Raw genomic sequence first — 26,216 nt, forward strand, 5'->3', positions numbered from 1 at the left:
CATTATCTTATGCATTATGCCCTCCATATCCCTCATAGTTAAAGAAGCTGAAGCCTATGGAGATGATGGCTTGACAAAGGTCATGCAGTAATAGGGGCTGAGATTTCAAAGTGAAGTCTCACTTCTCCTAAGGTTTGTGGGTGCTGGAGTTGTGAACAGTCTTGTGAGCCATATGAAAGAGCCCAGACATCATCCTCAGGGTAATAGGAAGCAGCTGGATCGAATGGTTTTAAAGCAGGAGGAGGGATGTGTTCAGATATGTGTGTGTGTGTGGTGGTGGTGGTGTGGGGACTGCTGGTGAGGAGAGAGCTGGTGTGTGTGTTGCCAGTGTGGGGTGGTGGTGGTAGTGTTTCAGGTGCCTGGGGAGCGGTTATCCCGGACTAGGAGGTACAAAGTAGAGGGTTCTGTCAGGAAACTTGTAGGGGCTGACATTTCCTGCTGATAGGCAAGAATGTAAGGCACATGTGAGATGGGAATGGGGAAGACTGAAGGCTGTAGGATCAGTAGAGGATCAGTAGAGGCGCCCTCTACTGAAGTGGGGGACGCAGAAGCAGCAGCAGGGAGGGGGAGATGATGGCAAAATGAAAGAGATGGGTTTTGGTTACGTTGGTTGGGGGTAGCTCAAGGACAAGACTGGGTGGGGATGTTGATTTGGAGCTCAAAGTGCACAGAGAACACACAAGGAGAAAGATGCACTGGCTACGAACAGTGAAGCAGAGGGGGCCAGACTCTTCATTAAGCGGCCGGCGGGGGACGGCGAAAGGCGGGTAAAAGGGACAGCAGGGGCGGTCGGTGAGGTGACAGGAGAGCAGCGGGGCGCGGGGCTCTCGGGGCGGGAGGCGGAGAGTCCCGGAGGGAGCGGCTTGGCCGCACTCGGGCCACGTACCATAAGAGAGGAGTCATCGCTGCTCATCTCCAGGCTCCCGGGCCTCCGAGTCCCGGTCTGGTGGGGCCGCCCGGAGCTGGATTCCCGAGTCAGGGTCCCCGACAAGCCTCTCGCGACCGGAAGTTGGAGGTGCGCGTCCCTGGAAACGGAGGTAAGGGCCGGTTGCTAAGAACGTCAGAATCAGGGGTGGGAGAGGCAGGCACCCACGTGACAAGGCGCTCGCAATCGAGCGCCGAGAGGGCGAGTGCGCGCTGGTGGCGTCGGGTCGCGCTGCGGGGTGGGCACCGCGGTACCGGACACGCGCGGTACCGGACACGCGCGCCGCCGCTGGGCCGCAGCCATGGGTCTGGGCGCCAGCGCCGAGCAGCCCGCGGGCGGCGCCGAGGGCTTCCATCTGCACGGGGTGAGTCGCCTCCGCGGCGCCGGTGACCTTGGCGGGGCGCCCGCACGGACGCGAGGGGACGTTTGATCGTCGGCTCGAGGGCGGCAGCGGCAGGGTCCGGGTCCCCCAAGCGGCCGGGGTGTGCCTCCTTCCCGGTAGGGCATGTGCCTCCTTCCCGGTGGGAGCCGCCTGCGGGAGGCGGCGCCGAGGCTTTCTGGTCCCCGGGCCATCTGCGGCCGGGTCTGCCCGGCGCCGGCCCCGAGTGCCAGCCGTGCAGGAAGCGGGAGCGTTTCCTGGTCCGGTCCGGCCGCCCGGAATGGCACTTCTCCCAGGTGAAGATTGCATCAGGTCCAGCCGGGACGCACTTGTGCTCCCGGGTCATGTTTGTGATCGCCTTCTTGCTGGGCCTGGGAAGAGAGCCAGCAAGGCCAAGACCCTAGGTCCCTGTCGGGATGGCCAGGTGGACGCCGACTGCCACGGCGCGTATCCTGCCGACCGGCCTCCGGTTCCGGGCTGGAGGAGCAGTGCCAACCAGCCAGGGAGAGCCGTAGCGGGAGAGCCAGGAGACTGCCGCAGAAGGCGGGGTGCGAGCGTTGGCAGCAGGGGAGGGACGAGTCTGGACAAGCAGTTCTGGACAAAGTGGAGACGGAGCGGGGTTCCTAGAGTCTGAAGGTGAGGAGAGGGCCCGCAGCCAGATAGAGAGCTGGGGTGGCTGTGGAGAAGGAGGTGCTGAAACGGAGGTGAGAAGGGCACGAGGGTCTCCGAACCCACAGCGCAGCGGGGAAGGACCTCATACTTCTCCACGGGCACCCTGGATGGATTGCAGAGCTGAGTGTAGGCAGGCAAGCTGGTCAGTTTGGTACCTGGCTGCTGAGGGGTGTCTGAAGCTCTGTTAACCACAAGAGGGGAGGGTGAAAGAAGGGGGTTCCCAAAAGGCAAGCCAGCTTGGCTTCAAGACCCAGAGTTGACAGCCTCGTGTTTGGCAATGGGCATTCTCTGGTTGGCATCACAGTGAGGCACCTGACAGAAAAGTGGACGGCGGAACGCCTCCCATCAGGAGAATCTTCCAGCAGGTTGATGGAAAGCAAAGAAATTGAGGACTTGGTGAGAGGGGAGAGGTGGGGCAGTGGTGGGGGGAATGTGGGAGAGGGGCTGAGTGGAGAGGTCAAGAGATTGGAGGTCTTCCATCCACAAAAACAGGTATTTTTGAGCACATTCTGGGTGCCAGAGATAAAGCAGTGGACAGAACAGACACCGTCCCTCTTCTCATGGAGCTTATCCTTTGTTGCTGGCACAGAGAGTAGGGAGACAGACGGAACAGAAATATATGCTAGGCGGCGAGCAGTGCGAGGAGAAGAAGGTAGAGGAAGAGCATACAGAGGCTGAGTGGGTGCTGTTTTGGATAGAGGGGTCAGGAAGACACCTGGGAGGGAAGGAGTGGACATTACAGATACTTAGAGGAAAAGCATTCTGAGACGGTTGGGTTGAGAAAGCAGGAGATGAGGCTGGTGTCCAGAAATGGGGTGGTCCATGTGAGGAGGACAAGTGCTAAAGGAAGAGACCAGACTATGCAGGGCCTGTCGTGTCCTGAAGATCAGGATTTTCTCCTGCGCTGTGAAACGGGGGACGTTTTCCGTGGAAGTGTGACCTTACCTACTTACATTTTTTAAAAACTGAAGAACATGTCTGTTGTCTTGTGTAAATACTGGTGTTCTTACTGTGCACCAGGCACGATGGAGAAGTCCTTGCCCTCAGTGAGATTAGAGGCCTGGAGGGTCCCCCGGGAAATGGTTATTACTTGTCCAGGTTCTGGGTTGGACTTCCTGGAGTCAGATTTCTGAATAATGGAGTGCTTTTCCTCCTGGGGAAGTCAGTGCTAGTAAAAGAGTTAAACACAAGGTAGGGCAGGTCCCCTGGCACAGAGCCAGTCCTCAGCAAGTGTCAGCTGCTGTCCCTTTAATTACATTAGATTCCCTGATGGGGAACACAGTGAAAGGTGGTGGGAAACCAGCAAGCATTGAGTGGTTGCGAGGTGGAGGGTGTTGGGAGCCCCCAAAGGAGAGCTGTACAGGGGACAGTGCTTATGGCGGGAGCGGGGGTGTAGTGGCAAGCCACGCAGATTAGCTCTGCTCCAGAGCCCTAGAGGGTGATTGCAAGGTGGGGGGCAGGGGCAGTGGAGTACGGCAGAGGGTGGCGAGAGGGCCTGGGGATTGGAGGCTTGAGCTTCTGGACCTCAGTAATGCTGGAGGGCAGCTGACAAGGAGTAACTGAGGAGGGGAGTGGGCTGGCAGCTGGGTGGTACTGGCCTCAGGAGCAGGGGGAGGCAGGAGTGGCATGGATGAGGTCCTGAGCTGGGAAGGAGGACTACCTCCGCATTTGCTGTCCCTGAGTAACTGTCCAGTGGCTTTCAAAAGACACCTTGTCCCAGCTTTCCTGTGGAGGGAGAGGGGCACGGCTCAGAGCTCCCCTGTTGCAGGCCAACTGGGACTGGAGTTGGTTTCTGGGCTCACTGTCATTGGAAGCCATGGCAAGCTCCTGGGGATGGCAAGCAGGGCCTCAGTGGGTGGTGACCCAGCTAGAAGGGCGTTCTAATTCCAGGGGTGAATTACCCTGGATCCCAAGGCGTGGGGTGAGCTCTCCTTCAGCTTGGGGAATCCAATTTTGGGCTGGTGGGTGGCTGAAGCGGATGCAACCGGAACCTGAAGCCCTCTGGGCTAATGCCTGGCCAGCTGGACGTCAAGTGCTCACAGCCAAAGGCCTGAGGGTGTGGGGTCCACTGCAGGGTCCAGCCCTGGGGATAAAGGCTGCATTGTTTGAGCAAGGCTCTGTAAATGAGGCCTTTGAGATGGATTTTTACCCCAGCTGGGAGGCCTGGTTGCTGTGTTTTTGGAGACAGCAGTGAGTTCCAGAATACAGGGCTGGAGGCCCCCTTGGGCTCAGGAGAAGGGAGGAGGAGCCATTCCACACAGAAGGGGAGACTAGGCTGTGAGGCTGGGATTCATCCCTGCTTCTGGGACTCCCTCTTGCAGGACTCCCAGCTCAGGCACATCCCCTGTCCCTTGGGTCTTCTTCCCTCAGCTGCACTCCTCAGTAGGTCCCACACCTGCCCAGCTGAGCTCGGATCTGTCACCACAGGGTCTGTGCTCTGGGATCTGGCCACAGGCTGCCCACCCTGTCTGTCTTTCTGAGCACACCCCTGGTTCCGTCTATTCTGGGGCCCTCCCTTCCTGTCCACATCTAAACCTCTCTGGTAAACCTGCCAGCTTCCCAGTGGCCCAAGCTTCCCCACAGGCCTGTGGTGCCCTGTGTGTGTGTGGCCTCCTAGAAGCTCCCAGGGCTACCCTGGGCTCTCCTGTGAGGCATCTCTGGAAGTATGATGTGTGACCCAACAAGAGCCATTTCCCAAAGAGGACAACCTTGCCCAGGTAGGTAGCCAGTGGGTGGAGTTACCTTGACTGTGCTCACTGGTCACCTGCCTAGAACAGTTTGTGCAGGGCCTGGGTTCTTGCTGTGACACCGAAAGTGGTGATGGATGGTCTCTGAAATTGTGGACATGGGTGGGGGCTTCTCGGAGAGTCACGAGGCTGGTGCCTGCTGTGACTGTGGCCTCTGCTGTGGGACAGGTGCAGGAGAACTCCCCAGCCCAGCAGGCAGGCCTGGAACCCTACTTTGATTTCATCATCACCATCGGGCACTCGAGGCTGGTGAGGCTCTCCCATGCTACAGCTGCTGTGTGTGTGTGTGTGTCCCCTGTCCCACAGCAGGCCCCACTCTGCTCCTTCTCCCTTTTCTTCCGGAGGGAGCCCCAGCACACCTCTCCTCCTTCTAGGCCTGTACTCAGCTTGACTGGTGCACTGCCCAGTGTCCAGCTCCTGAGCTTTTTGGGGCTCTTGGAGCTGGCCACAAGGTGTAAAGGGCCTGCCTCTCAGGTGTCAAAGTGCGAAGGGACCTGTCAGAGAGGGGAGTCCTGCAGTGCTCTGGACCAGGCAGGCTCTTCGCTCACTCTGTTGTCTTTTCCAGGGTTTCTGAGAGAGGCAGGTTTCGTGGTGCTTAGGGGTGGTGGGGGGTTGCAGTGGTCTCAAGGGGCTGCAGTGATCGCAGGCCCAGACCCTGCCCTGGCCCACGCCCACACCAAACCCCGCTGGGGCACCTGGCCTCCTGGGCCCTTCCCCACGTTGGACCGAGACTTGTCTGAGAGGCCCCAACCTGGGGGGTGGGGGGTGGGGGGCAGGGGGGCTTGGCGTCAGCCCCTCTGCCACCGCAGAACAAGGAGAATGACACGCTGAAGGCCCTGCTGAAGGCCAATGTGGAGAGGCCCGTGAAGCTGGAGGTGTTTAACATGAAGACCATGAAGGTGCGCGAAGTGGAGGTGGTGCCCAGCAACATGTGGGGCGGCCAGGGCCTGCTGGGGGCCAGTGTGCGCTTCTGCAGCTTCCGCAGAGCCAGTGAGCACGTGTGGCACGTGCTGGTGAGTGGGGGGGTGGGGGGGAGGGGCAAGGGTTGGGTTTGGGGCATCTGGATTGGGCCAATGACCTGCTTCCGGGACAGGGCTCCTGAGGGCCGCTCCTCATCCATATAACTGTGTACCCTGCTTGGTAGCCAGGCGACCTTCTCACCCTCCAGACCTTGGTTTCCTATTTTGAGGGGTGGGATACCACCAACTGGAGGGGCCGGAAGGCTGCTGTTGCTGGTCTTTATAGATGGGGTCTTTTCTGGTAGACTCTATGGCCTACCGGGATCTAGTCGTTTCTGGCAGGTTTCCTTAGAGCCCGGTTGGGCCTTGGGCCTGGGGTCTTCCTGAATCTCAGTGACTGAGTTGTCACAGATGTTGCTGTGTCTTTGTACACACACACACACACACACGATGGTGCCTACAATCTTGAATGCTTAGTGCCAAGGCTTAGTGGAAGGAGGGTGCCCTGAGCTGGAAACGGACTGATTTGATCTCTAGCCTTCTCTGTTGCTCAATGAGTTCTTGTGGGAGACTTCTCAACCTTTTAGCCTTCCTCAGTTTATCCACCAGTACAATGGGGTGATGAGGCAAATCCCTTTGCATTGCTCTGGGAGATCTGGAGCTAGGAGTGGTAGAGATTCCCAAGGGAGGAAATGATGCTTGTACCCAGTTCTGCTCACTGCCCAGCCTCCAGCCCCTCCACAGGGGTCTCAGCCATATGCCTGCACCCAGTAACAGCACCGCAGTTGGACACTTCCTGTGGGCCAACTGTCATTTTCATTCTTTACCTGTATTCTATTTTTAATTGTTTCGGCAACCCTGTGAGGAAGGACTGCATACCCTGCTTTTAATCGTGGGGAAACTGATGCTAGGGTGTTAAGTATTTGTCCACAGTTATAGGTTAGAGGTTGGCTGAGTCAGGATTTAACCCACAGGAGATTCCAGAGCTCAGGGCTGTGAGCAGTGCCATGGTGCTGCCCTCTGTCGGCCGGCTGTGCACCTTGGGGAGGTCAGGAAATGAAGGATGGAGTAGGAGAGTCTGGGTTTGTCCTAGCCCTGGAGCCTGAGAACAAGTATCCTGCTCAGTACCTGGAAAGGGAGCCCCTCCATCCTCCCCGCCCGCCCCTCTCCATCCCCAACTCGAGAAGTAAGACAGATAGATGGTGATTTCTCTTTTCCCCAGGACGTGGAACCCTCTTCACCTGCCTCCCTTGCTGGCCTGCGCCCATACACAGACTATGTGGTTGGCTCAGACCAGATCCTCCAGGAGGTGAGCAGCATTTGGTTTGTCCTCCCCAGGCCCCCCGGATAGGGTGCCGAGATGGGTGCTGTCCACGAGGGGGGCCTTGTTTAGTCGAGGCCTCCCAATTCAGTGTGGGGAGTGGGGCTCAGGTGCTGGTTTTGTCGTAGTCCGAGGACTTCTTTACGCTCATCGAGTCCCACGAGGGGAAGCCCCTGAAGCTGATGGTTTACAACTCCGAATCCGACTCCTGCCGGGAGGTGACTGTAACTCCCAATGCAGCCTGGGGTGGAGAGGGCAGGTACTTTCTCAGGCGGAGGGTGGTGGGGCAGGGGCCCAGCAGAGCACCGGCTGGACCCGGCCGCTGGACGTGGACCCCCAGAATCCCATGGTGGGGGGTGGAGGTTGGGCCCAGGGTCCAGGGATCCTGAGGATGACCACTGGTCCAGGAGGCACCCTTGCTGCCCCTCATGGCTAGGAGTGGGTGGGGTTGGAAGACCTAGGAAGGGCTATGGGACAACCCCCTGGATTGAATGTTTCTGGACTTCTGCAGTCTGGGGTGTGGTATTGGCTACGGGTATCTGCACCGGATCCCAACCCAGCCTCCCAGCCACCATAAGAAGCCACCTGACGCCCCTCCACCTGATGCCCCGCCACCTGACGCCCCGCCACCTGACGTCTCGCCATCTGGTGCCCCGCCACCTGGTGCCCCTCCTCCTGATGCCCCGCCACCTGACACCCTGCTTCCTGATGCCCCGCCACCTGGACCCACCCCTCAGGACTCTCCTGCCTCTTCAGGCCTGGAGACAGGCTCCAGGCAGGATGACTACATGGAGGTAGGTGGGGATCATCTGCCAATGAGAGGAAGTGGGGGGCTTCGTATGGGCAAAGGGGCCTGCCACCTGGGAAAGGAGGACCCAAGGCTGCTGTCATCCGGGGCCCATTTGTGGAGCCCTTGGGGGACCTTTCTTGCTTCTGGGGGCCAGTGAAAGCAGGTGGTCCAATCCTGGGACAGTGAAGCCCAGTTTAGTTCTGACACTTAGGTCTGGAGGTGAACGTCATGGCAAAGCACTAGTTGTTGCTTTCATTTCCTGAGTAGGACACAGAGGCTCAAACACAGAGCCTTGTACTGTGCCTTGAGGAGTCTGGGGTCAGGCTGGGCCAGAGGCTGGGCATCCAGAACCCCAGCTGGGCTGGTTTGGCCAGATTTGTAGAGGAATGCCAGACCTGCCTTCATGCCTGTGGGAAAGTCACTGAACCTTCAGGCACTCGGCTGTTGCCTAGTGTCTGGGGCGCATGGGAGGATGGCTCCCTCGGCATGCTGGAATTCATCCAAGGGTTCCTCTTCAGGTGGGTCATTGGAGGAGCCCAGCCAGGTGGGTGCTCAGTCCTCAGCAGACCAGGAAGGGCACTCCCTCCTTGTCAGCATTGACAGAGAAGCCAGGCGGGCCTCCTATACCAGACTGTAGATCCCCTGTGGGGTAAGGGCAGGACACTACAGCTCTTTGCTCCATCAGGCAGAGTAGTGCTTCTGTGGTCAGTGTGGGCCGGGGCTTAGATTGGACTCCTCTGCCCCAACTGCCCCTACTGTGCTGCCTCCTTCTTCCCTGGCCCCCATAGGCCCTGCTGCAGGCACCCAGCTCCTTCGTGGAGGGACAGTTTTCTGAGCCTGGGAGTCCTAGCCGTGGTGCTCCAGACCTTGGGGGATTTCCACATCCCATGGAGACACCTCTTCAACCTCCACCTCCAGTGCAGCGTGTCATGGACCCAGGTAGTGAGTGGGCCCCAGAGAGGAGGCAGAGGGGCCTGCAATCCCCGGTGCTGCGGTGGGCCCCAGGTTTGGGGCGGGGCTTCCAGGGCAGTGCCTAAACCTTCCTCAGACCCACGGATGCCAAGACTCACAGATGCCAAGAGGGTTGCAGATGAGCCTGTCTAGTGTGCTGGTGGGAGGGACTGCAGTCCACAGAAGGGACATGGCCTGCTCGAGGTCACGCTGCATAGTGGGGACAGAGCAGGGTCTGGGCCCTCTGCCTCTGTGCTAGTCCTTTTCTTCCCTCAGCAACAGGCAGTGGGGACCACTTTGGGATTGAGCGGGGGCACCTTTATGGGTTGAGATTACAGTTTCAGGCTGGGCCAGGCACTCCAGGAACATACCCTGAGGCCCAGGATATGGGCCTTCCAGTCGTCTGGGTTTTGTGCTGGCAAAGACTTGCATCCTTCTTCTAGGCTTCCTGGATGTGTCAGGTATCTCGCTCTTGGACAGCAGCAATGCCAGTGTCTGGCCCGGCCTGCCCTCTGCCACAGAGCTGACGTCCACGGGTCTCTCAGCCTCTGGCCCTGAGGATGTCTCCAGCAGCGGTTCTCACGAGCGTGGTGGTGAGTGGCCCACACCTGCACAAGCTTTCTGGGAAGGACCCTGAGTCATTGGCAAGGTTGCCCTGAGTTTCTCAGCTGACTGGGAGGCTGGCTATTGGGTGAAATACAGCCACATGAAAGCATCTTGACACTAGAGCTCCCATTCCCCATCAATGTCTGGGGAGGGAATGGGGGGGGCAGTCAGTGGGGGCTGCCCCAGGCCTTCTCAGCCCCTCCCTATATTTTTCAGGTGAGGCCACATGGTCCGGATCAGAGTTTGAGGTCTCCTTCCCGGACAGCCCAGGCACCCAGGCACAACCAGACCACCTGCCTCAGCTAACTCTTCCCGACAGCCTCATCTCGGCAGCCTCACCGGAAGACGGCCTGTCTGCTGAGCTGCTCGAAGCGCAGGCTGAGGATGAGCCAGCAAGCACAGAGAGCCCAGAGTTCGGGGCGGAGGCTGAGGGGGCAGGTGGCCAGGCCCTGTTCTCCACCCCTGAATAACACCCTAGGCTGTGTCCAGGTCCCTGATGGCATTTCATGAGGCTGAGACGGGGGGGGGGGGCAGGGGAGCCGCTTAGGCCGCACTATGCAGCTCAGCCCCTTGCCTGATCCTGGCCCAGTGTGTGCAGCTTTCTAGGCAGTGGCTCCCTGTTGTGCAGGGACTTCTGCAGTCCGGGAGCTCATGTGTGCCCATAACCCCTGCCGGCGTCCAAGAGATGACCTTCCAGCATTGGTTCTGCCTGGTAGTCCTGGCTTTGGGGAGTCGGGCACTTGTTTGAGAGTCTCAGACAAGTCCTTTTGGGCTAGTGGGGAACTGGGAGCAGCACCCAGATTAAGTTTTGCAGGAGCTGGGGTAGGAGAGGAAAAGGACTACTCTGCTGCTTGGGTCGGGCAGAGAGCCTCAGTGGTTAGGAAGAGGAGACCATCGGCAAGAGCATCTTTAGGCCACATTGTACCCTTACGTCCAGTGCTTGCTCCTGCTCTGGTCACTATGGCTGCCCAGGCAGCAGCAGGGTCCACACAGGGTCAGGTGTGAAGGAGGAAGGAGGAAGGAGGATTGAAGGGTGGAGTGAAGGAGGAAGGCATAGGTCTGGAGTATTTGCCTGCAACTTGCTAGGTAGGGCTTGCCTTGATTCTTCTTGTACAGCTCAGCTAGCCCTGTGTGTACTAGAAGGCAGCCCCACACCTTGGGGATCCCTGAGGCCCCAGTTACCATCTCTTGTAGAAGTCTCGTATCCTCACCTCTGCTACACTGCATAGCTGGCTCAGACTGACTGACATCTGCCAGTCAGAGCTGGAGGAGAGAAGCAGTGAACTAGTCCATCTCTCCTGGGGGAGGAGGGTTGGAAATTCTAGCCCTGTCAGCAGAGACTCACTTGTTCTGGGACCATGATGTCTCTTCTTCCCCAGGGCCTACACCCCACAGACCCAGTACCCCTAATGGTGACTCTTGTCAGATCCCAAACTTACACAACCATCTCTTCTAAATATACAAGGCATCCAGGCTGCCCAGTGGAGAATACAGACTGCGAATTTAAATTCACCAACCTAAGCAGACTCAAAGCCAGTCCTGACTGGACTTCTTGAACACAGCTCCCACCCTAAGGGGGAATGAGGGGCCTGGACAACGGTGGGTAAAGGCCATTCTGTTCTTTCCCATAGTATGGGAGGCTGTTCCCTCCATCCCCGGTGCCCAGAGTGGCTAAGACTAGGCGAGATCTTGTGCTTTACCTGGTTGCTCCAGAATGAGGAGGGTTCCATGCAGGAACAGCTCCTGAAGTCCCTCACCTGCCCACATCTTGCTAATTGCTAAAAAAGCTGCCTCTGGCCTTGTCTTCTAGCTGCTACCCAGTTCAAAGTCCCATGTTTGTGGCTTGATCTGTAATGTGGGCACTTAACAGTGCATTCAGGGTTCTGTTGGGCCCACACAATAAGGACCGTCTGCTCAGGGGGAGGCACCGACCCAAGTATATGCAGGGAGGGCCCCCAATGAACAAACTCTTCAAATTTCTAGCACTGTGACTGCATTTGAAGCAAGCCCTCGTCAAGCCTGTCATGGCAGCTGATAAGCCTGTCGAACAGGGAGGTGTTGTGTCTGCCTGTAGGAATCCAGGAAGTAGAAGAGAATCACCACAGGACTGTTTGGAGGCCAGCTTCCCTGAACTGCAGCCTGGCAGTCTTGCCCAACATCTCTCTCACCCTAGGATTCTGGCTCTTCCTCTCTCAATTTTATATACTTCCCGCCCTGACCAGGGGATAAAATGGGTACTGACGTTGACTGTCAGGGTAAACATGGAACCAGAAGTTTCTCTGTAATCTGCTATGAAGGAAAATGACAAGTGAAAGAAATAAAGGTGTACTACACTTTGAAATATTGTAACTAAAGCCTTTATTCTATACAACTGTGAAATACAGATTTTTACCCTTTTGGCATTGCAGACTGTCAGATTTTCTGGAAACTGTTACTGGTTTGACTGGAAGGAAAAAAAGTAGAAGCATGCTGAGGGTCAGATCTGTGACAGAAGGGAGTGCAGCCACCCCTCAAGTCTCGGCACATGGTGCCAAATGGCCCAGTGAAACCTATTCCTTTACCCCAAGGGCCCCTCCTGCAAACACAGCAGAGGGCTGATAAGTGAGTTGTGGGGTTTGTTTTTGCCTTTAATTCACAACTATTGCTAAAAAATGTGCACCAAAAGCACACTGTTGTATCCAACAGATAGAAAGGACTTTTAAAAAAAGAAGCCGGTTGCTCTCTGTGTAAGGGAAAAAGACTCATTGGAAATGTGGCATGTCTTTGCTCACTTCTTCAAAGTGCTGGAGGCAGTGACCTGTCCACTTTCCAAAGGAAGCTGACCAGTAGTGAGGGAACCCTGTCTCTACAGTTGTGCAGGTAAGAATATCTCAAATAGAAAGGTCTGGACTTAGGCCCATCAGCTGCTTCCTGCTGAACCTGTCAAGATGTAGAAAAGAAAACAACCCTTTCCAGCCCCTCCCCAGTCCCTGCTGTTGTGGGGACAGACTGCATGCGAGCTGGGGAGGCAACTGGACTGGAATAAACTGCCCTCTGAAGGCACTTGTGCTTCTGGCTTCATACAGGAGGCTTGTCTTCCGTAGTTGTACGGGACTGTTCTATTCTGAATACAAATGACCTTGGGGAGAATCCAAAGTATTTTCTGCCAAAAGTTGAAGTGTTTATCCCCAATAAGTTATATTCTGTACAAGACTCAAATGATTCTATGAAAGCTTCAGATTGTTAGAAAGAACAACGAAAAGAACTCCGGATACAGGTACCACAACAAAAACCTGCATATAAAACTCTGGTGAAAACAAGTATGTATACTTCCAGGAGGGGAATATCAAATTAACTCACTAGGATACCCTTCCTTCTCAGACACCATAAATTTCAGGTAGCATCTAAATGAAGTGAGTATCTCCTTGTGGTCTTTTTTTTTCCTTTTCTTTTCTCCTCGTGGTCTTAAGTTTCGATGGTGTTGCGCTGCTCACCCAAAGCACGAACCTGTGGCATCACATAGCTTGGCCCCTCAACAAAGCTGGATGCGGCGGAGCAGGGAAAGCGTGGCACCTGCCCGTGGCTGCCGCACAGCGGGGGGCACTGTGGGGGCACAGCAAACCCTAGGCGCTGCTGGGCATACTCCAGTCTGGCAGTCCAAGTGCTACGGGCCAGCACCCAGAGTTTTGCAGGTTTTCCTAAAGAACGCATCTGAGATGCAATATTAAAACGAGCCCAACAAGGATAATTTATTATGAAATGGGCTGGCTCTGGAATTGTACAACAGCAAATTCCTATTAAAAATAACTGTCTTAAATGTGAGAACAACTTGTTTTTAATGACCGACTTGGAAAAAGCCTTCATAGGTGTTGCAGGAATGGAATGTACTCTCTTATAAAAGCTACAGAGCATGTAGGTTTGAAGTGGAAACACAGTGACAGATGTGGCTTTACCTATGTGTCTCTACAAGTGCTAACAGACGAAGATAAGGTCCTTTGAAACGAAAGGAAGCCCAGTCTGTGCTGGCTTGTCGTCCGTCTTCTGTACATCTCACAGGACACAGTGTGCCTGTGGGGTTTTCTGTTCGCACTCTCTGCCTCCCTGGGGACAGCTTAATCTACACATGGAGACTGGTTTCTATTTTACACCGCAATTAGTCACTTCAACTGAAAGAGAATCTCGGTCCATACCAAATCGGCCGTTAGAAGTCGTGCTCCCACTGGGGCTCGGTGGGCTTCCTAGGACTACTCTCGGGGCCAAGGAGGGTGGTCAGTAAATGAATACCCAGGAGCGCTCACCCACCCTTCACGTGGACTTCTGACGGTAATGGAGGGTGAGGTCGCCACCACTCTTCCATATGAAGTGCTTCACTGTTCGGAGGTCCATGTTTGGATCTAAAACCTGAACGGCCAAAAATAATAATAAATGTCAAAGCCTCTACTTTGTAATATCCAAGACCTTTATTGTAAACTCAGGGACTCTCACCAGGTCATCCAGCTCGTCCTCCCCTCGCCTGCCCCTGGTGGCTTGCTCTTGCTGACAGAGCTCCCATGCACGCAGACACGAGTCTGGGCAGTGAGAGACGAGCAGCTTGGGTGGCTAGGCCGGAGATCCCAACTTCAGCCGTTCCCCTGAGGAGACGCCTCGAGTGCACCTTTTTTTAAAACAGTGCCCCCAGTGCTCCACCCACCTCTGCTTCAAATCTTAAACCAACACGGCCGACACTGCTCTGTCAATCGAGCTGATCATGTGTCTTTTTCTTGTCAGGAAAAAAAAAAGCCACCAGCACATTCACCCTTTGTGTGTGCATTTTAATCTCTATGTCCTTTTTCCAAGAATCTCCCTGGGGTAAATAGGAACTTTAGGGTGGGCTGCAGAGCCCGTCCAGAAAGGGTCTCACCAATAGATGGAAGAGACCCAGCACTCCTTAGAGCCTCCCTAAAAGCAGAAGTACCCCCACAGGTAACAGACGTGGGAACCATAATGACACCACATGTAACTTGCTGAGCATCGACTCGAAAAAATGGAGCTATGGTCCCCAAGTGCACTTACCTGGTCCTGGCACAAAAGTTCAATTTTCTCCTCTGCCAAAATAGCAATATCCTCTTCTTTTTCCTGTTCTGGTTTTTCATTATTAGAAGAGCTAGTGGTTTGCGACTCATTATCCAAGTTGATGATTTTCTCATAAACGTGTTCCATTACTTTCCGGACCTGGAGCATGTCACTAGCAGAGAGTCTGTCTCTGTAAGAAGCAAGGGCAGATTGTGCCATCAGGAATCACTGGATGTTATCTCTTAATATTTTTTGGTGTTCCATTGGATAAAGACAAAACATAGCACGGAAGCAAATCAAGAAGAATGTTTAGGTCATTGCCTTAATCCAGTTTTAGAATTGCCAACACATTTCCATTGTGTTCCCCCAAAGACACAGATTACATGTAAGTGAAATTAAATGCATGTTCTTAAAACTTAATAGCCTGCTGGGTTTTATTCCCTTAAAGACGATCCTAGAGGATGGGCAAACTAAATGCTCCTGGGAGGGAAGGCAGCCCACCATGTTTACCAGGCTCCCATTCCCCAGGTGCTCATTTCTCCTGTGGCTCCTGGCCCTAGAGCCAAGACCACCTGCTTAAACTCTAGGCCACAAGCCCAACAGCTGGCTGGGTATCTCCAGAAGGATGTCCCATGGGCACCTCAAACTCTACATGTCCCCAATCAGATTCATCAATTTCCTCACCCCAAAACCTACTTCTCTTGTATCACTGATGTCAGTTCAAAATGGTCTACCCAAGTAGCTTGGGCTCAAAGTCTGAAAGCCATCTTGACCTTCAGTCACTAAATCTGGTTGAAGTGCTATCTAGGACTTGCTTTAAAATGATGTGGGGTGTGTATGTGTGTGTAGGTGGGTCGGAGGGAGAGGCAGAGGTGAAGGAAAATGCTTAGGCATGTGTTGATGACCCTGGAGCTGTTTGAGGGGATAACGGGGGTTCATGCCCCTGATCTCGTTTGTATATGTCTAGAAATGCCCCTAACAGATTTTACTTGCTCAGATACACGTCCACAAGACCTTAAATTTCCTTTCCCAGTTCTGGAGTCTGCTGCAGCTACGCTGGTCCTTGCTAATTTTCAGGATCCTGTGTATGCTCCTACTTCCAAATCCTCAAACCATTTCCTGGACGTGGAATGCCTCTCTTTTGAAATTCTATCCATTTCTTACATGTCCAGCTCAAATTCCATGTCCTTCAAGAAGACTTTCTGGAAGCTCCAGCCCACAATTCATTTCTTTCCCCTACTCCCATGATTCCCTAAGTATCCATAAAAGCAATTTTTATATACACATTGTGTCCTAAACTATGCTATGGCAAGAGGAAAAAAAACCAAGTCTTATACTTTTGAACATCTGTGGCCTACCACCGGAGGTATTTGGTAAACGCTCAACTGTATAAGCTTTCAGAATCACAAAACCTGCTTTAGTTATCCTTTACTATGAAAGCAATCATAAAGAAGAAGAGAGTGCTGGCCATTAATGAGATCAAGGCATCATGTAACACTGCATTTACTTACTTTTTTAGGGTTTTTGCTCCCGAAGATGCATGAGGTTGGAGGTAGAAAGGAATTTTGTTGAATTTGGGCATATTCTTCTGAAATATTGAAAGTAAAAAGAAAGGTATGATCATTTTGATCAGCCAATGAATGAAAATGATGTCATCAGAAAAACATGATTTGCAAGTTATTTTACAATTAAAACTGACTTTCTATGAAATGTAGAGTAAGATATCAAATTATCCTTGTCAGCCTTAGTGAAAACGTATCAGGAAAGTGTCATGTTTAGTTTTGTAATAAAAGATATGTGAGACAAAAGATAGGTCAGTGTCATTATGATGCTGAATAATAATTCAAGGTATTAAAGGGAAATAAGCTTTAACTCTTAAAGCTCTCAAAATAAAAATCTCAATTCCACACTTAAATACTAGGGCTGATACCTAAGGGCCCAAACAAAAAGTTCAGTGTCTTGAGAGAAACCCACAACATTCTACTGTACACTCTGGCCTGGTGAGACCCACCATCCAAATGAAAAGGTCACTTAGGTCCTCCCATTTTCTCTCCCTCTGACCTCAGGTCTGAGGTTTTAAGCAAGAGTAGAAACTTCAGCCAACCATCAAGATGACTATAATGAAGCAAACCACATACTTAGATAAAGAATAAATTTAACTGGTCATCTTTTCTCTGGGTATTAATCCCCTCTGAGCCTCCATGTCATATCCTGTCTGGATGTCTCCTCTCAGGAATAAGCCACAGGCCTAAAGTCAGCAATGTATCCCAGGTGACTTTCACACTCAAAGGAAGCAGTGGTTTATGGGAATCTTGGACTTAGAGAAGAGCACAGAATATCCATCAGGTGTCACACTAGCTTTAGGTTCTTGGAGGTATATCTGGGACAGAAAAAAAATTTTCTGAAAGTTCTATAGAGGTTAAATCTCTTTTCATATGGCTTTAGGAATATATAAAACAGGTCAACAGCACATAAGAGAGTGTAGAAACAGATCCATGTGTATACAGAAATTTAGTATACGATAAAGATAGCATTTCAAATTAGTAGGAAAAGGATAGAGCACTCCAAAAAATTGTTTTGGCACAGCGGCTAACCATCTGGAGAAAGTTAGCATCCTACTTCACACAAAACAGAATAAATTCTAATAGGTTACAGATCTAGACATACACAATGATCACAGACGTACCAGAGGAGAAATACATTTTTGCTACTTTGGACAGGAAATACCAAAGCAAGACATGAAACTCAGAGCCATAAAAGATCAATCTGATTACAAAAATTCAAACTTTTTGCCAGGCAAAAGACACCAGCCACGAACAAAGTAAAACTTTGGTTGAGAGACACATATAATAGTAAAAGGGTTAATATTTAATAGGACAAAATCCTACAAATCAGTAAAAAACAAATCACCCAACAGAAAAATGAGTACACTCACAGAAGAAATACAAATGGCCAGTATGAAAAGATGCCTAACCTCACTACATGTGAAAAAACAACACCCCACATTAAAACAATGAGATATTTGCCATCTTTTAGCAAAGACTGAAAAGTAACCAGTGTCGGTGAGTGTGGTAAACAGGCACTCATAGTGTTGGTGAGAGTGTACGCTGCTAGAGCTTTTGTGGGGGGCAATTTGGCAGTTATCTATCAAAATTGAAAACGTGCATACCCTTTGATCCAGCAATTCCACTTCTAGGAATTTATCCTAAAAAGTACACAAAGATACATGTACAAGGATGTTTACTGAAGCAGTGCTCGTAACAGAAAACACTGGAAACAACCTTAATGTCCATCAATAGGGGACCAGTTAAATAAATTATGATACATTTATACAAAGACATATTATGTAGTCATTAAAGAGGAATGAATGACCTACATGTACAGACATGAAAAGATGTCCAAGATACATTTTTAAGTGAAAAACCAAACCAAACCAAGTTGCAGAACAGTATGTATAACAGATTTTGTGCAAAATAATGAACTGCGTGTATTTGTGTGTTTGTACACACACATAGGTGCATGCACACACACCTCAGTAGTATCTGCTTGTGTATGCACAGAAAAAGGTCCTGAAGGTTATGGCCTGAACTACGACTACTTATCCCCTCTAGGGAGAAGGACAGGAGTGAGTGGAAGAGAGGAATGACTGGGAAAGAGATGGGCATTTAATTCGATTCATTTATTTTCTTTTTCTTTTTCCTTTTTTTTTTTTTTTAGTGTTTTTGTTTGTTTTTAAAGATTTTATTTATTTATTTGACAGAGATTACAGGTAGGCAGAGAGGCAGTCAGAGAGAGGAGGAAGCAGGCTCCCTGCTGAGCAGAGTCCGATGTGGGGCTCGATCTCAAGACCCTGGGATCATGACCCGAGCTGAAGGCAGAGGCCTTAACCCACTGAGCCACCCAGGCGCCCCGATTCATTTATTTTCTTTAATAAGCACATATTACAGTTATAACTAAATCCAACAAGGATATAAACAGTACATAACTAATTACCAGTACTTCTTCTGCAACTTTGGGACTGCAGGGAAGCTGAGGAGGGTTCCCCTTGGCAGCCTAGTTTTTACTAACATTATGACTATACAGTCTAAAGCTGCTCCTAATCTCCTTTGTGTTTGGACAGAACAAAAGGGCAAAACAGGAGTGGAGGACACTTACATCCACAGTGATGTCAATTACCCATTGTGGCACTGTCTCATTAAGAAGCATCGACTCAGTCTCACCCCCGGAGTCTCGGCAGAGCAGCCTAAACATAACCCGTCAGGTAGTCAGTGACACAGCAGCACAAATGACAAATCACGGTCAACAAACATTAGTGGGAGGGACCCTAGCGTCCATTCGGGATGAGCCCCACTTGACAGCTGAGGCAATGGAGTGCAGCCAGGCAGTATGGCTTACTCGGCTAAGCGGGGCAGCAGGTGCTAACACTCAGGCCCCCGCATCCTTGAGGCCATGCATATACTAGAGCTGCTTCTCTGAGTCCTCGGGCGATGATAGGAATGCTGGCTGTAGGCAAAATACTCAAGAAACATCCCCTGCCAGGGCTGCAGTGCATGGCACAGGCCTCCACATATCATGGGGATCAGGACTGTTTTGGTCATCACACTCTCAGGAAACCACCGGAAAGCAAGAGAATTCTGAGCTTAGGGAAAGAGAATTCTGGCCTGCGTTTTTCTTAACTTTTGGCCCTACAGAAGACTCTACTGAGCTCTCCCCTGTGATTCCAGCAGGGCCTGGCTGGCCACTTGAGGTGAAGCCAGTCCAGCTTCCCAGCATGGCCTCATGAAGGACTACCTCATTCCTCAAGTCGCGCACCACTGAGCACAACAGTTCTCAGGAGCAGCCCAGCCCATCTTGTACTGACTGCCCAGCCTGAGGGAAGTTACCTTCTCTGATGCGATTCTATGAGCAGGGACTTCTGGGGATTTCCTGACCCCAACAGTCATGTCAGCTAAGTGAGAGAAAGTGACAGCTTTCTGTAGAAACCACCACAGAAGCTGCCTTAAAGCAAAGTATCAACCTCATTTTAACACAAGAGGCTCAGTTCTCAATTAGAACGTGGTCTAATAGCATCAGACACTTAACTATCTCATGGAGGTGGAAAAGCTTCTGAACCCCTTATACTCCTAGAACAAGTTATGACGTTTGAATCAGTACTTCTTAGCAAAGGGGATGATTTCTTAGGCAGGTCTCCAGCCTTCCACCCTCATACCTGAACAGTGTGCGTCCTCCAGCTTCACCGAAGATCACAGGAGTGTGGGGGGGCACTTGAAAATATCCATTTCCCTTCTGTACTCGGTTCTCCTGCTCCCCATTTACTAGGAAAAGATGCAGATGACATCAGCATCCAGAACTAGTGCTAAAAACAGATTGTAAACATTTTGTTTCTACAAGCTTCAAACATTGCCAAGTTTTCAAAGCTAAAAGTCTGATGAGTCAGCAGGGTCAGATAAAGATGAAAAAAAATCAAAGTTAAATTTCTACAAAGAATAAGAAGTAAAGCAACTTGTAATGTACTTTATGGGAAATGAATATAATTTTAGAGAATTTTAAGAGAGAAGATTAATATTTGAGACTTGAAACAAGGAGAACTCTACTTCAGCCACAGGAAAGGGTAGGACAGCCTGTTTATAAATAGCAATATGCTTTTGTGTGTGTGTGTGTGTGCGCTCATGTGTGCGCACACGTGTGTGTGTGTGTGTGCATGTGTGTGCATGTGTGGAACACCAAGCTCAGAAAAATTTCTTGGGCCAGAAAAAAAATTTATGCTTAATGGCAGAGGTACTGGTGAAAAATAAAATCCTCAGTGAAGTCGACACCTCTTTTTTATTATTCTCTGTAGACTTCATTTCACTCTGCTTTCTCTGTAATCTTTTGACCAAGTACGGTTAAGCCCCACTCCAGTGCCACCTTGTTCCTAAAGGTATCCCTGGTGAATCTGGAAGCAACCTCACCTTCTGAGCCTACAGCACTTTCAGATCCTATCTTGGAGAAACAACCAATCCTCCCTCTGACCTTACCATGTTCTGTCTATTCTGAGGAGCTCTCTGCCCTACCACAATGTCAGTCCCTAAAGGATACAGTCCATGCCCAATTATCTCTGCGCACCCCTGCCTGCAACTCCTACAGACGCCCGAACACCTGAGCTGCTCACCAAGTAGAATGTACACGACTCTTGAGAGTCCACTGGTTGTGGTGCTGGTACAGAAGATAACCACACAGGCACAAAACGGAGGCTTCTGTCTGAGAGGTGGAGCGGGGCGGCAGTGCGGGGGAGGGGAGCTCTGCCTTTACTGTGGCAGTTTGATTTTAAGGATGATCTGGGGTTTCCTCTAACTTTTCCTTACTCCCAAAACCAAACCCTTGATGCCAGGGGTGCTGACTGTACTTCTGGTTTTTTACCTTTACTGTCTATTTAGTGGGCCTCTAAAGGCACCCTGTCTGTCATGTTGCAGATGGAGAGGGATGAGCCAAGAACTGGAAACGACATGCCCATAGCGACACAGCTGATAAACAGCAGAGCCCACACTAAAACTTAGCTTTTTCAAGCTTCTGTGGAAAGACTTTTCCATTGAGTTTCTCTGGCTCCGGGCCCACTGTACATCTGATGAGGAGGGGAATGGGCCCGGTGACATAAAAGAAAAGTCACCATGGGTGGGGTCAGTGCCCTCTCTGACAGGGACAACAGAAGAATGGCTTGAAGGGAAGCATGCCATCCTTGCACAAGAGATTTTAACTCCAGAAATCATTTTGGATGAGTTGGTTGGCCAGAATGAATCTCTACTAGGAGGTCCTCATCATTGCTGACCACCACAAGTGGGCCATCTTCAGCAGAATCTTCAGAGAACTCAGAGATTCATTCATATTCAGCAGAGTAAGTCTTTGGTAGGTGTGACTCAAAGACTCTTTGACTGGCTGTAACATACTGTAACATATGAACTGTGAAAGTTTAAGTTCTTTTTCTTCCCTTTTTTCAATCAAACTGAACCAAATTTGTAAATTCAAAACATGTTCTCTGCTGCCCAGAGCAAGTTGCTGCCACTGCCTGTGGCACACACAGCTTTACAATGTCCTCTGTGACATTAATTCTTACACATACTTGTTCACTTATCCTGACACTTCTGAGTTGGAATTTGATCTTCTGAAATGTTTAGAGACAAGATCAGGTAGATCATCAGACTCAGTAATGTCTGTTTCAGGCCAATGTGAGCCATGACAAGATAAGGACCGAAACGGCTTTCGATGCAGCTCATTAGCTGTTTCTGGAGGTTAAGTCCCCCAGGCCCACAGCTACTCTCAGAAATACCTTTGGAAGAAGGCTGCCAAGCTGCTTGCTATTAAGGGCAAAGGTCATTTGAATATGTAGGGATTTTTTAACCCCTCCTGAGCAGCATCACTGAGTGAAAGTGCTCTTGGAATCTCAGTTAAGACTGCTCTTTGATATGTGGAAAGGAGGGGGATAAACTGGGCACATCCCGAGTTATTTATTATGTTATGACTTAAAAAATGCTTTTTAAAGTTTCTTAAACATTCCTGGAATAACAAACACTCCAAGTATCCTAAACTTCTGAGTAATTTTAAATCAATTATCCTGATACAAAAACACGAACCATGGTTTACTTCATTTTCTTCTTCATCCATTGGATTCACATGTGTTCTAGGCCAATATTCTAGCAGTGCCTGGAGTAAAAGTCCTCCTAAGTTCACTGCAAAAGAGTTAATTAAGATGAAAAGAAATGAAAAACATTTATTAGTTTTAGCCTAAAAACAGAGGGAAAGGAATAAAAATTATATTTCCACATATTCTGATATTAAATTCTAAACCCAATGCCAATGGTGTTTAAAAGCAAGACTTGAAAGATTTTGCATCTATTAAAATTTATCTTAGAATGTTTTAAGAAGTAGTAACATGGAGCAAATAGACATTCTATCTGGTTGTTCAGATATAGACATTCATTAAAAATGAACAAATAAAAACAGGAATTACACTCTTAAAGAAACTATTTCCATATAGAGTCATTAAAATTATATTTATATATATCAGGTATGTCTACATGCTACATTCGTAGAAGAATACCAATCAAAGATATAATCAACAAAAAATAATTGACTCTCACGAGTCTCTTCTCACAATACACAAAAATTAACTCAAAATAGATTAAACACTTGAATGTCAGACCTGAAACCATTAAACTTCTAGAAGAAAATATAGGCAAATAAATTCTTTGAGCTTGGTGACTGTTTGGATCTGACACCTAAAGCAAAAGTCAGTTAGTAGGACTACATCAAAATAAAAAGCTCCTGCACAGCAAAAGAAACATCAACAAAATGAAAAGACAACTTATGGAATAGGAGAAAATATTTGCAAATCATGTATCTGATAAGGGGTTAATATCCTAAATATATAAGGACTTCATAAGACAACTCAACAGCAAAAAAACAAGCAATGCAATGAAAAAACGGGCAGAAAGGGGCGCCTAGCTCGCTCAGTCAGTGGAACATGCGACTTCATTTTAGAATTTTGAGTTTGAGCCCCATGTTGAATGCAGACATTATTTAAAAATAAAATCTTCCAGGGGTGCGTGGGTGGCTCAGTCGGTTAAGCATCTGCCTTCAGCTCAGGTTGTGGGATGGAGCCCTGCATCACACTTCCTGCTCAGCAGGGAGTTTGCTTCTCTCTCTTCTCTCTTTGCCCCTCCCCACTGCTCATTCTCTCTAATATATAAATCTTTAAAAAAATAAATAAATATAATATTATAAAAAAAATGGGTAGAATATCTGAATAGACATTTTTCCAAAGAAGACATACAGATGGCCAAAAAGTATATGAAAAAATGCTCATGTCACTATCAGGTAAATGCAAATCAAAACCACAAGCTACACCTCACATGCTAGAACAGCTATTATCAAAAAGATAAATATAACAAGCGTTCAAGAAAATGTGGAGAAAAGGGAACCCTCGTGCACTGGTGGTGAAAATGTAAATTGGTGCAGCCACTGTGGAAAAAAGTACAAGGGTTCCTCAAAAAGCTTAAAAATAGAACTGCCATATTACCTAGCAATTCCATTTCTGGGTATTTATCCAAAGAAATGAAAACACTAACTTGAAAAGATATATGGACCTCCCATGTTCACTGCAGCTGCATTTACAATAGCCAAGATACGGAAACAACCAATGTTCACCAATGGATGAATGTATAAAGAAAAAACGTGATATGTATGTACAATGGAATGTTATTCATCCATAAAAAAGAACAAAATCCTGCTATTTGCAATAACTTATGTGGACACTGAAGGCTATGTGGAATAAGTTAGAGAGAGGAAGACAAATAGCATACGATTTCACTTAAATGTCGAATCTTAAAAAAAAAAAACCCAAAACCAAAACCCAAACTCATAGATACAGAGAATAGATTGGTGATTGCCGGAGGCAGGGGGTAGGGAAGTGGACAGAGTCAAAAGGTACAAACATCTAGTTATAACATGAATAAAGTCACAGGGGTACAGTGTACAACATGGTGACTACAGTTAATAATACTGTAACACATATTTCAAAGTGGTTAAGAGTAGATCTCTAAAGTTCTCATTACAAGGGGAAAAATGTGTGATTTTGTACTGTGATGATGAGTATTAACTGGACTTGTGGTCATTTTGTAGTATATACAAATACTGAATCATGTTGTACATGTGAAACTGAACCTAATGTTATGTCAATTATATCTCAATTAAAAAAAAAAAAAAAAAAGGAAAACAACAGAATTGTTTCCCAGCTTCATTTTTCCTACCCTATCAGATTTCCAGAAAGGTTTAAGGGTAGAGAGTGTGTTGAGTGTTTAATTGTTAAAGCTAAACCACAGATTGTGAGAAAAATCAAGACCCCACAAAACATTTAAAATGGAACAGTATTTTCCATTTTCAAGAGAGAATATGATTTTAAAAAACCTCAAATATTGTTAAAAAAATAAAAGAGCAGATAGCAAAAAACAAATCGAAACAACAAAAAGAAAACCCAACTCAGCACAGATCCACCTTCTCTTTTGAAAGGAGGAAAGGAAGAAAGAACACTTAAACTCACATTTTGGATCTGACCCATCAGGGCTGCTGAAGCCAGCATCTTTTGCAGAAACCCAAGCAGCAAAACAATCACTCTCATCCAAAGTAATAGTCAACATCTGTCAAAAAAAAAAAAAACTGTAAGTGGCATTCCATTCCAATACATTTTCCAAATAAGCCTCTAAGGCCCTATTTATCTGTACTATTTGACTAAGGAGCTAAGCCACAGATTTAGAATGAAAATGTTTCATGTGATTCACTCCAACTACAATTTAATTTACTGAGATACCAAAAGGCATTTTTAAACTGCATTTTATAAGTATTTTTTTTTTTCAAAGATTTTATTTATTTATTTATTTGACAGAGAGAGATCACAAGTAGGCAGAGAGGCAGGCAGAGAGAGAGAGGAGGAAGCAGGCTCCCCGCTGAGCAGAAAGCCCGATGTGGGGCTCGATCCCAGGACCCTGAGATCATGACCCGAGCTGAAGGCAGAGGCTTTAACCCACTGAGCCACCCAGGCGCCCCAGCATTTTGTAAGTATTAACATGAGAAATTTACTGTCTCCACACTTAAACACATACAACTCTGTAACTAATAAACCTTCTTTTTAGCTGTATCAGAAACTTTCAACTATTCCCAATTGTACAAATATCAGCTGCTAACTTACCCCTGTTTTTAAGTCTACTGAGAACCAATTTGGCACATATACCATCTTAAATCTTTTCTTAATTTCATCTTCAAAATCCACTTTGCCCAGGTCTTCAACTTTACATGCCTACACAGCAAAAAAGTATAATAATTATCAATATTAAGTGTTGAACGATTCTGACTTAGGTATTCCAAATTTTACACATTTCCACACCTGTCTAAAAAAAAATAGAGTCTAAAAACATCCTGGACAACATCCACATCCACATGGATAATACACAGGGCATGCTGGCCTCTCAAATCCTTGCCAATATTCCCACCATAAACGTATGGTCTGCAGCCTCATCACTGCTGCCACCTGGGGTTTCTTCTGTTTCCAAAATCAGTTCCCCACGACATCCCGGTTAAATCTTACCCTCCTCCTGTTTGGCCTTGTCATCTCCCTCACTGTGCCTCAGCACAGGACAAACCTCCACTCCTCCAAATTAGAGAAGCCTTGACAAAATCCCCTTAACTCGGTACTACTATTCTTCCCACTGTGAGGGAAAAAGTGCCCCTTGTTGCTGTGCTCCAGATCCCCACTTCTTGGGGAATCTACCCTCTCATATCTCTCCCAGCTTCTCCCTGTAAGCAGCAAACATACTCCCATTACTCCCATCTCAAAAATACCTGAAAACACCAAAACAAACCTTTGCTTGACCCTCCCATCCCTCTATCCTCTTCCTGCCCACCTCCCCAAAGTCAAATTTCATCCACGATTGCTCCACTACCTCCCAATCACTCCACAATCCACTCTATCAGGGCTCTAAGGACTCCCTCAAGACTGCTGTCCGCCCACCCCTCTGCCCCAACACCATCCTTCCTACTGGTTAAATCCCAGGCACATTACATTCCAAACTGGACATAAACTCTCTGTAGGTCAGCTAGCACAAGACCTTTCAGGAAATGCTTGCTTAGTTCTTGACCTGCCATTCATTGGCTCTTGGTTTTCCAACCCCCTTTTATTATATACCTCTGTGGTTTTCTCTTTTCTAACAGTTCCCTAAAGGGTGATGGCTGGTTTCTTCTCTCTTCAGTACTGATATATCCCTTGGAAACTCTGATGTTCCCATTGCTTCAGTTATAATCTATCAGCTG

General features: G+C 49.0%; 3 protein-coding genes across 16 annotated transcripts in view; 1 reads left to right on the forward strand and 2 right to left on the reverse strand.

Annotated features, from left to right (window-relative positions):
• The window catches only part of TTC21A (tetratricopeptide repeat domain 21A), a 36,373-nt gene extending 35,371 nt beyond the window's left edge, over window positions 1–1,002 (reverse strand). For all 5 annotated transcript variants that reach the window (XR_009402427.1, XM_059390513.1, XM_059390515.1 and 2 more), the window contains exon 1: window positions 887–1,002. Coding sequence is in view for 4 of the 5 variants with exons in the window: in XM_059390513.1 (XP_059246496.1) it covers window positions 887–913 (27 nt within the window). In the remaining variant the exon portion in view is untranslated. The remainder of the gene's footprint in view (window positions 1–886) is intronic.
• GORASP1 (golgi reassembly stacking protein 1) lies at window positions 676–11,757 on the forward strand. 8 transcript variants are annotated; one of them, XM_059390521.1, is made up of 11 exons: window positions 676–767; window positions 920–1,037; window positions 4,892–4,972; window positions 5,533–5,736; window positions 6,905–6,991; window positions 7,132–7,262; window positions 7,515–7,797; window positions 8,582–8,732; window positions 9,188–9,337; window positions 9,567–9,788; window positions 10,816–11,757. In XM_059390521.1, the coding sequence occupies exons 1-11, from the start codon at window positions 691–693 to the stop codon at window positions 10,869–10,871; spliced, it is 1,560 nt and encodes a 519-aa protein (XP_059246504.1). In that variant the 5' UTR covers window positions 676–690; the 3' UTR covers window positions 10,872–11,757. The 8 variants fall into 8 exon arrangements, with proteins under 8 accessions (XP_059246504.1, XP_059246505.1, XP_059246506.1 ...); XM_059390522.1 differs by having other exon boundaries at window positions 9,567–11,757; XM_059390523.1 differs by lacking the exons at window positions 676–767; window positions 920–1,037 and adding an exon at window positions 1,117–1,289.
• Window positions 11,692–26,216, reverse strand: part of WDR48 (WD repeat domain 48) — a 52,943-nt gene continuing 38,418 nt past the window's right edge. For 2 of the 3 annotated variants that reach the window (XM_059390519.1, XM_059390518.1), the window contains 8 exons: window positions 25,099–25,206; window positions 24,454–24,550; window positions 21,989–22,084; window positions 19,591–19,696; window positions 18,537–18,624; window positions 15,893–15,969; window positions 14,382–14,571; window positions 11,692–13,730 (listed from right to left, as the gene is read on the reverse strand). In XM_059390519.1, the coding sequence (XP_059246502.1) occupies window positions 13,635–13,730; window positions 14,382–14,571; window positions 15,893–15,969; window positions 18,537–18,624; window positions 19,591–19,696; window positions 21,989–22,084; window positions 24,454–24,550; window positions 25,099–25,206 (858 nt within the window). In that variant the 3' untranslated portion in view covers window positions 11,692–13,634. The remainder of the gene's footprint in view (window positions 13,731–14,381; window positions 14,572–15,892; window positions 15,970–18,536; window positions 18,625–19,590; window positions 19,697–21,988; window positions 22,085–24,453; window positions 24,551–25,098; window positions 25,207–26,216) is intronic. The other variant, XM_059390517.1, reaches the window with a different exon arrangement.

The sequence above is a fragment of the Mustela nigripes genome, chromosome 2 (genome assembly GCF_022355385.1).
Source record: "Mustela nigripes isolate SB6536 chromosome 2, MUSNIG.SB6536, whole genome shotgun sequence".
Taxonomy (NCBI): Eukaryota; Metazoa; Chordata; class Mammalia; order Carnivora; family Mustelidae; genus Mustela; species Mustela nigripes.

Bases quoted from the DNA above. Each gene is read 5' to 3' on its own strand.
- GORASP1 (XM_059390521.1), top strand. From the start codon at position 691: ATGCACTGGCTACGAACAGTGAAGCAGAGGGGGCCAGACTCTTCATTA. The intron at 1,038-4,891 runs GTAAGGGCCGGT...GCTGTGGGACAG, and splicing joins GCGCGTCCCTGGAAACGGAG to GTGCAGGAGAACTCCCCAGC. The intron at 9,789-10,815 runs GTGGCCAGGCCC...TAAATATACAAG, and splicing joins GGCGGAGGCTGAGGGGGCAG to GCATCCAGGCTGCCCAGTGG.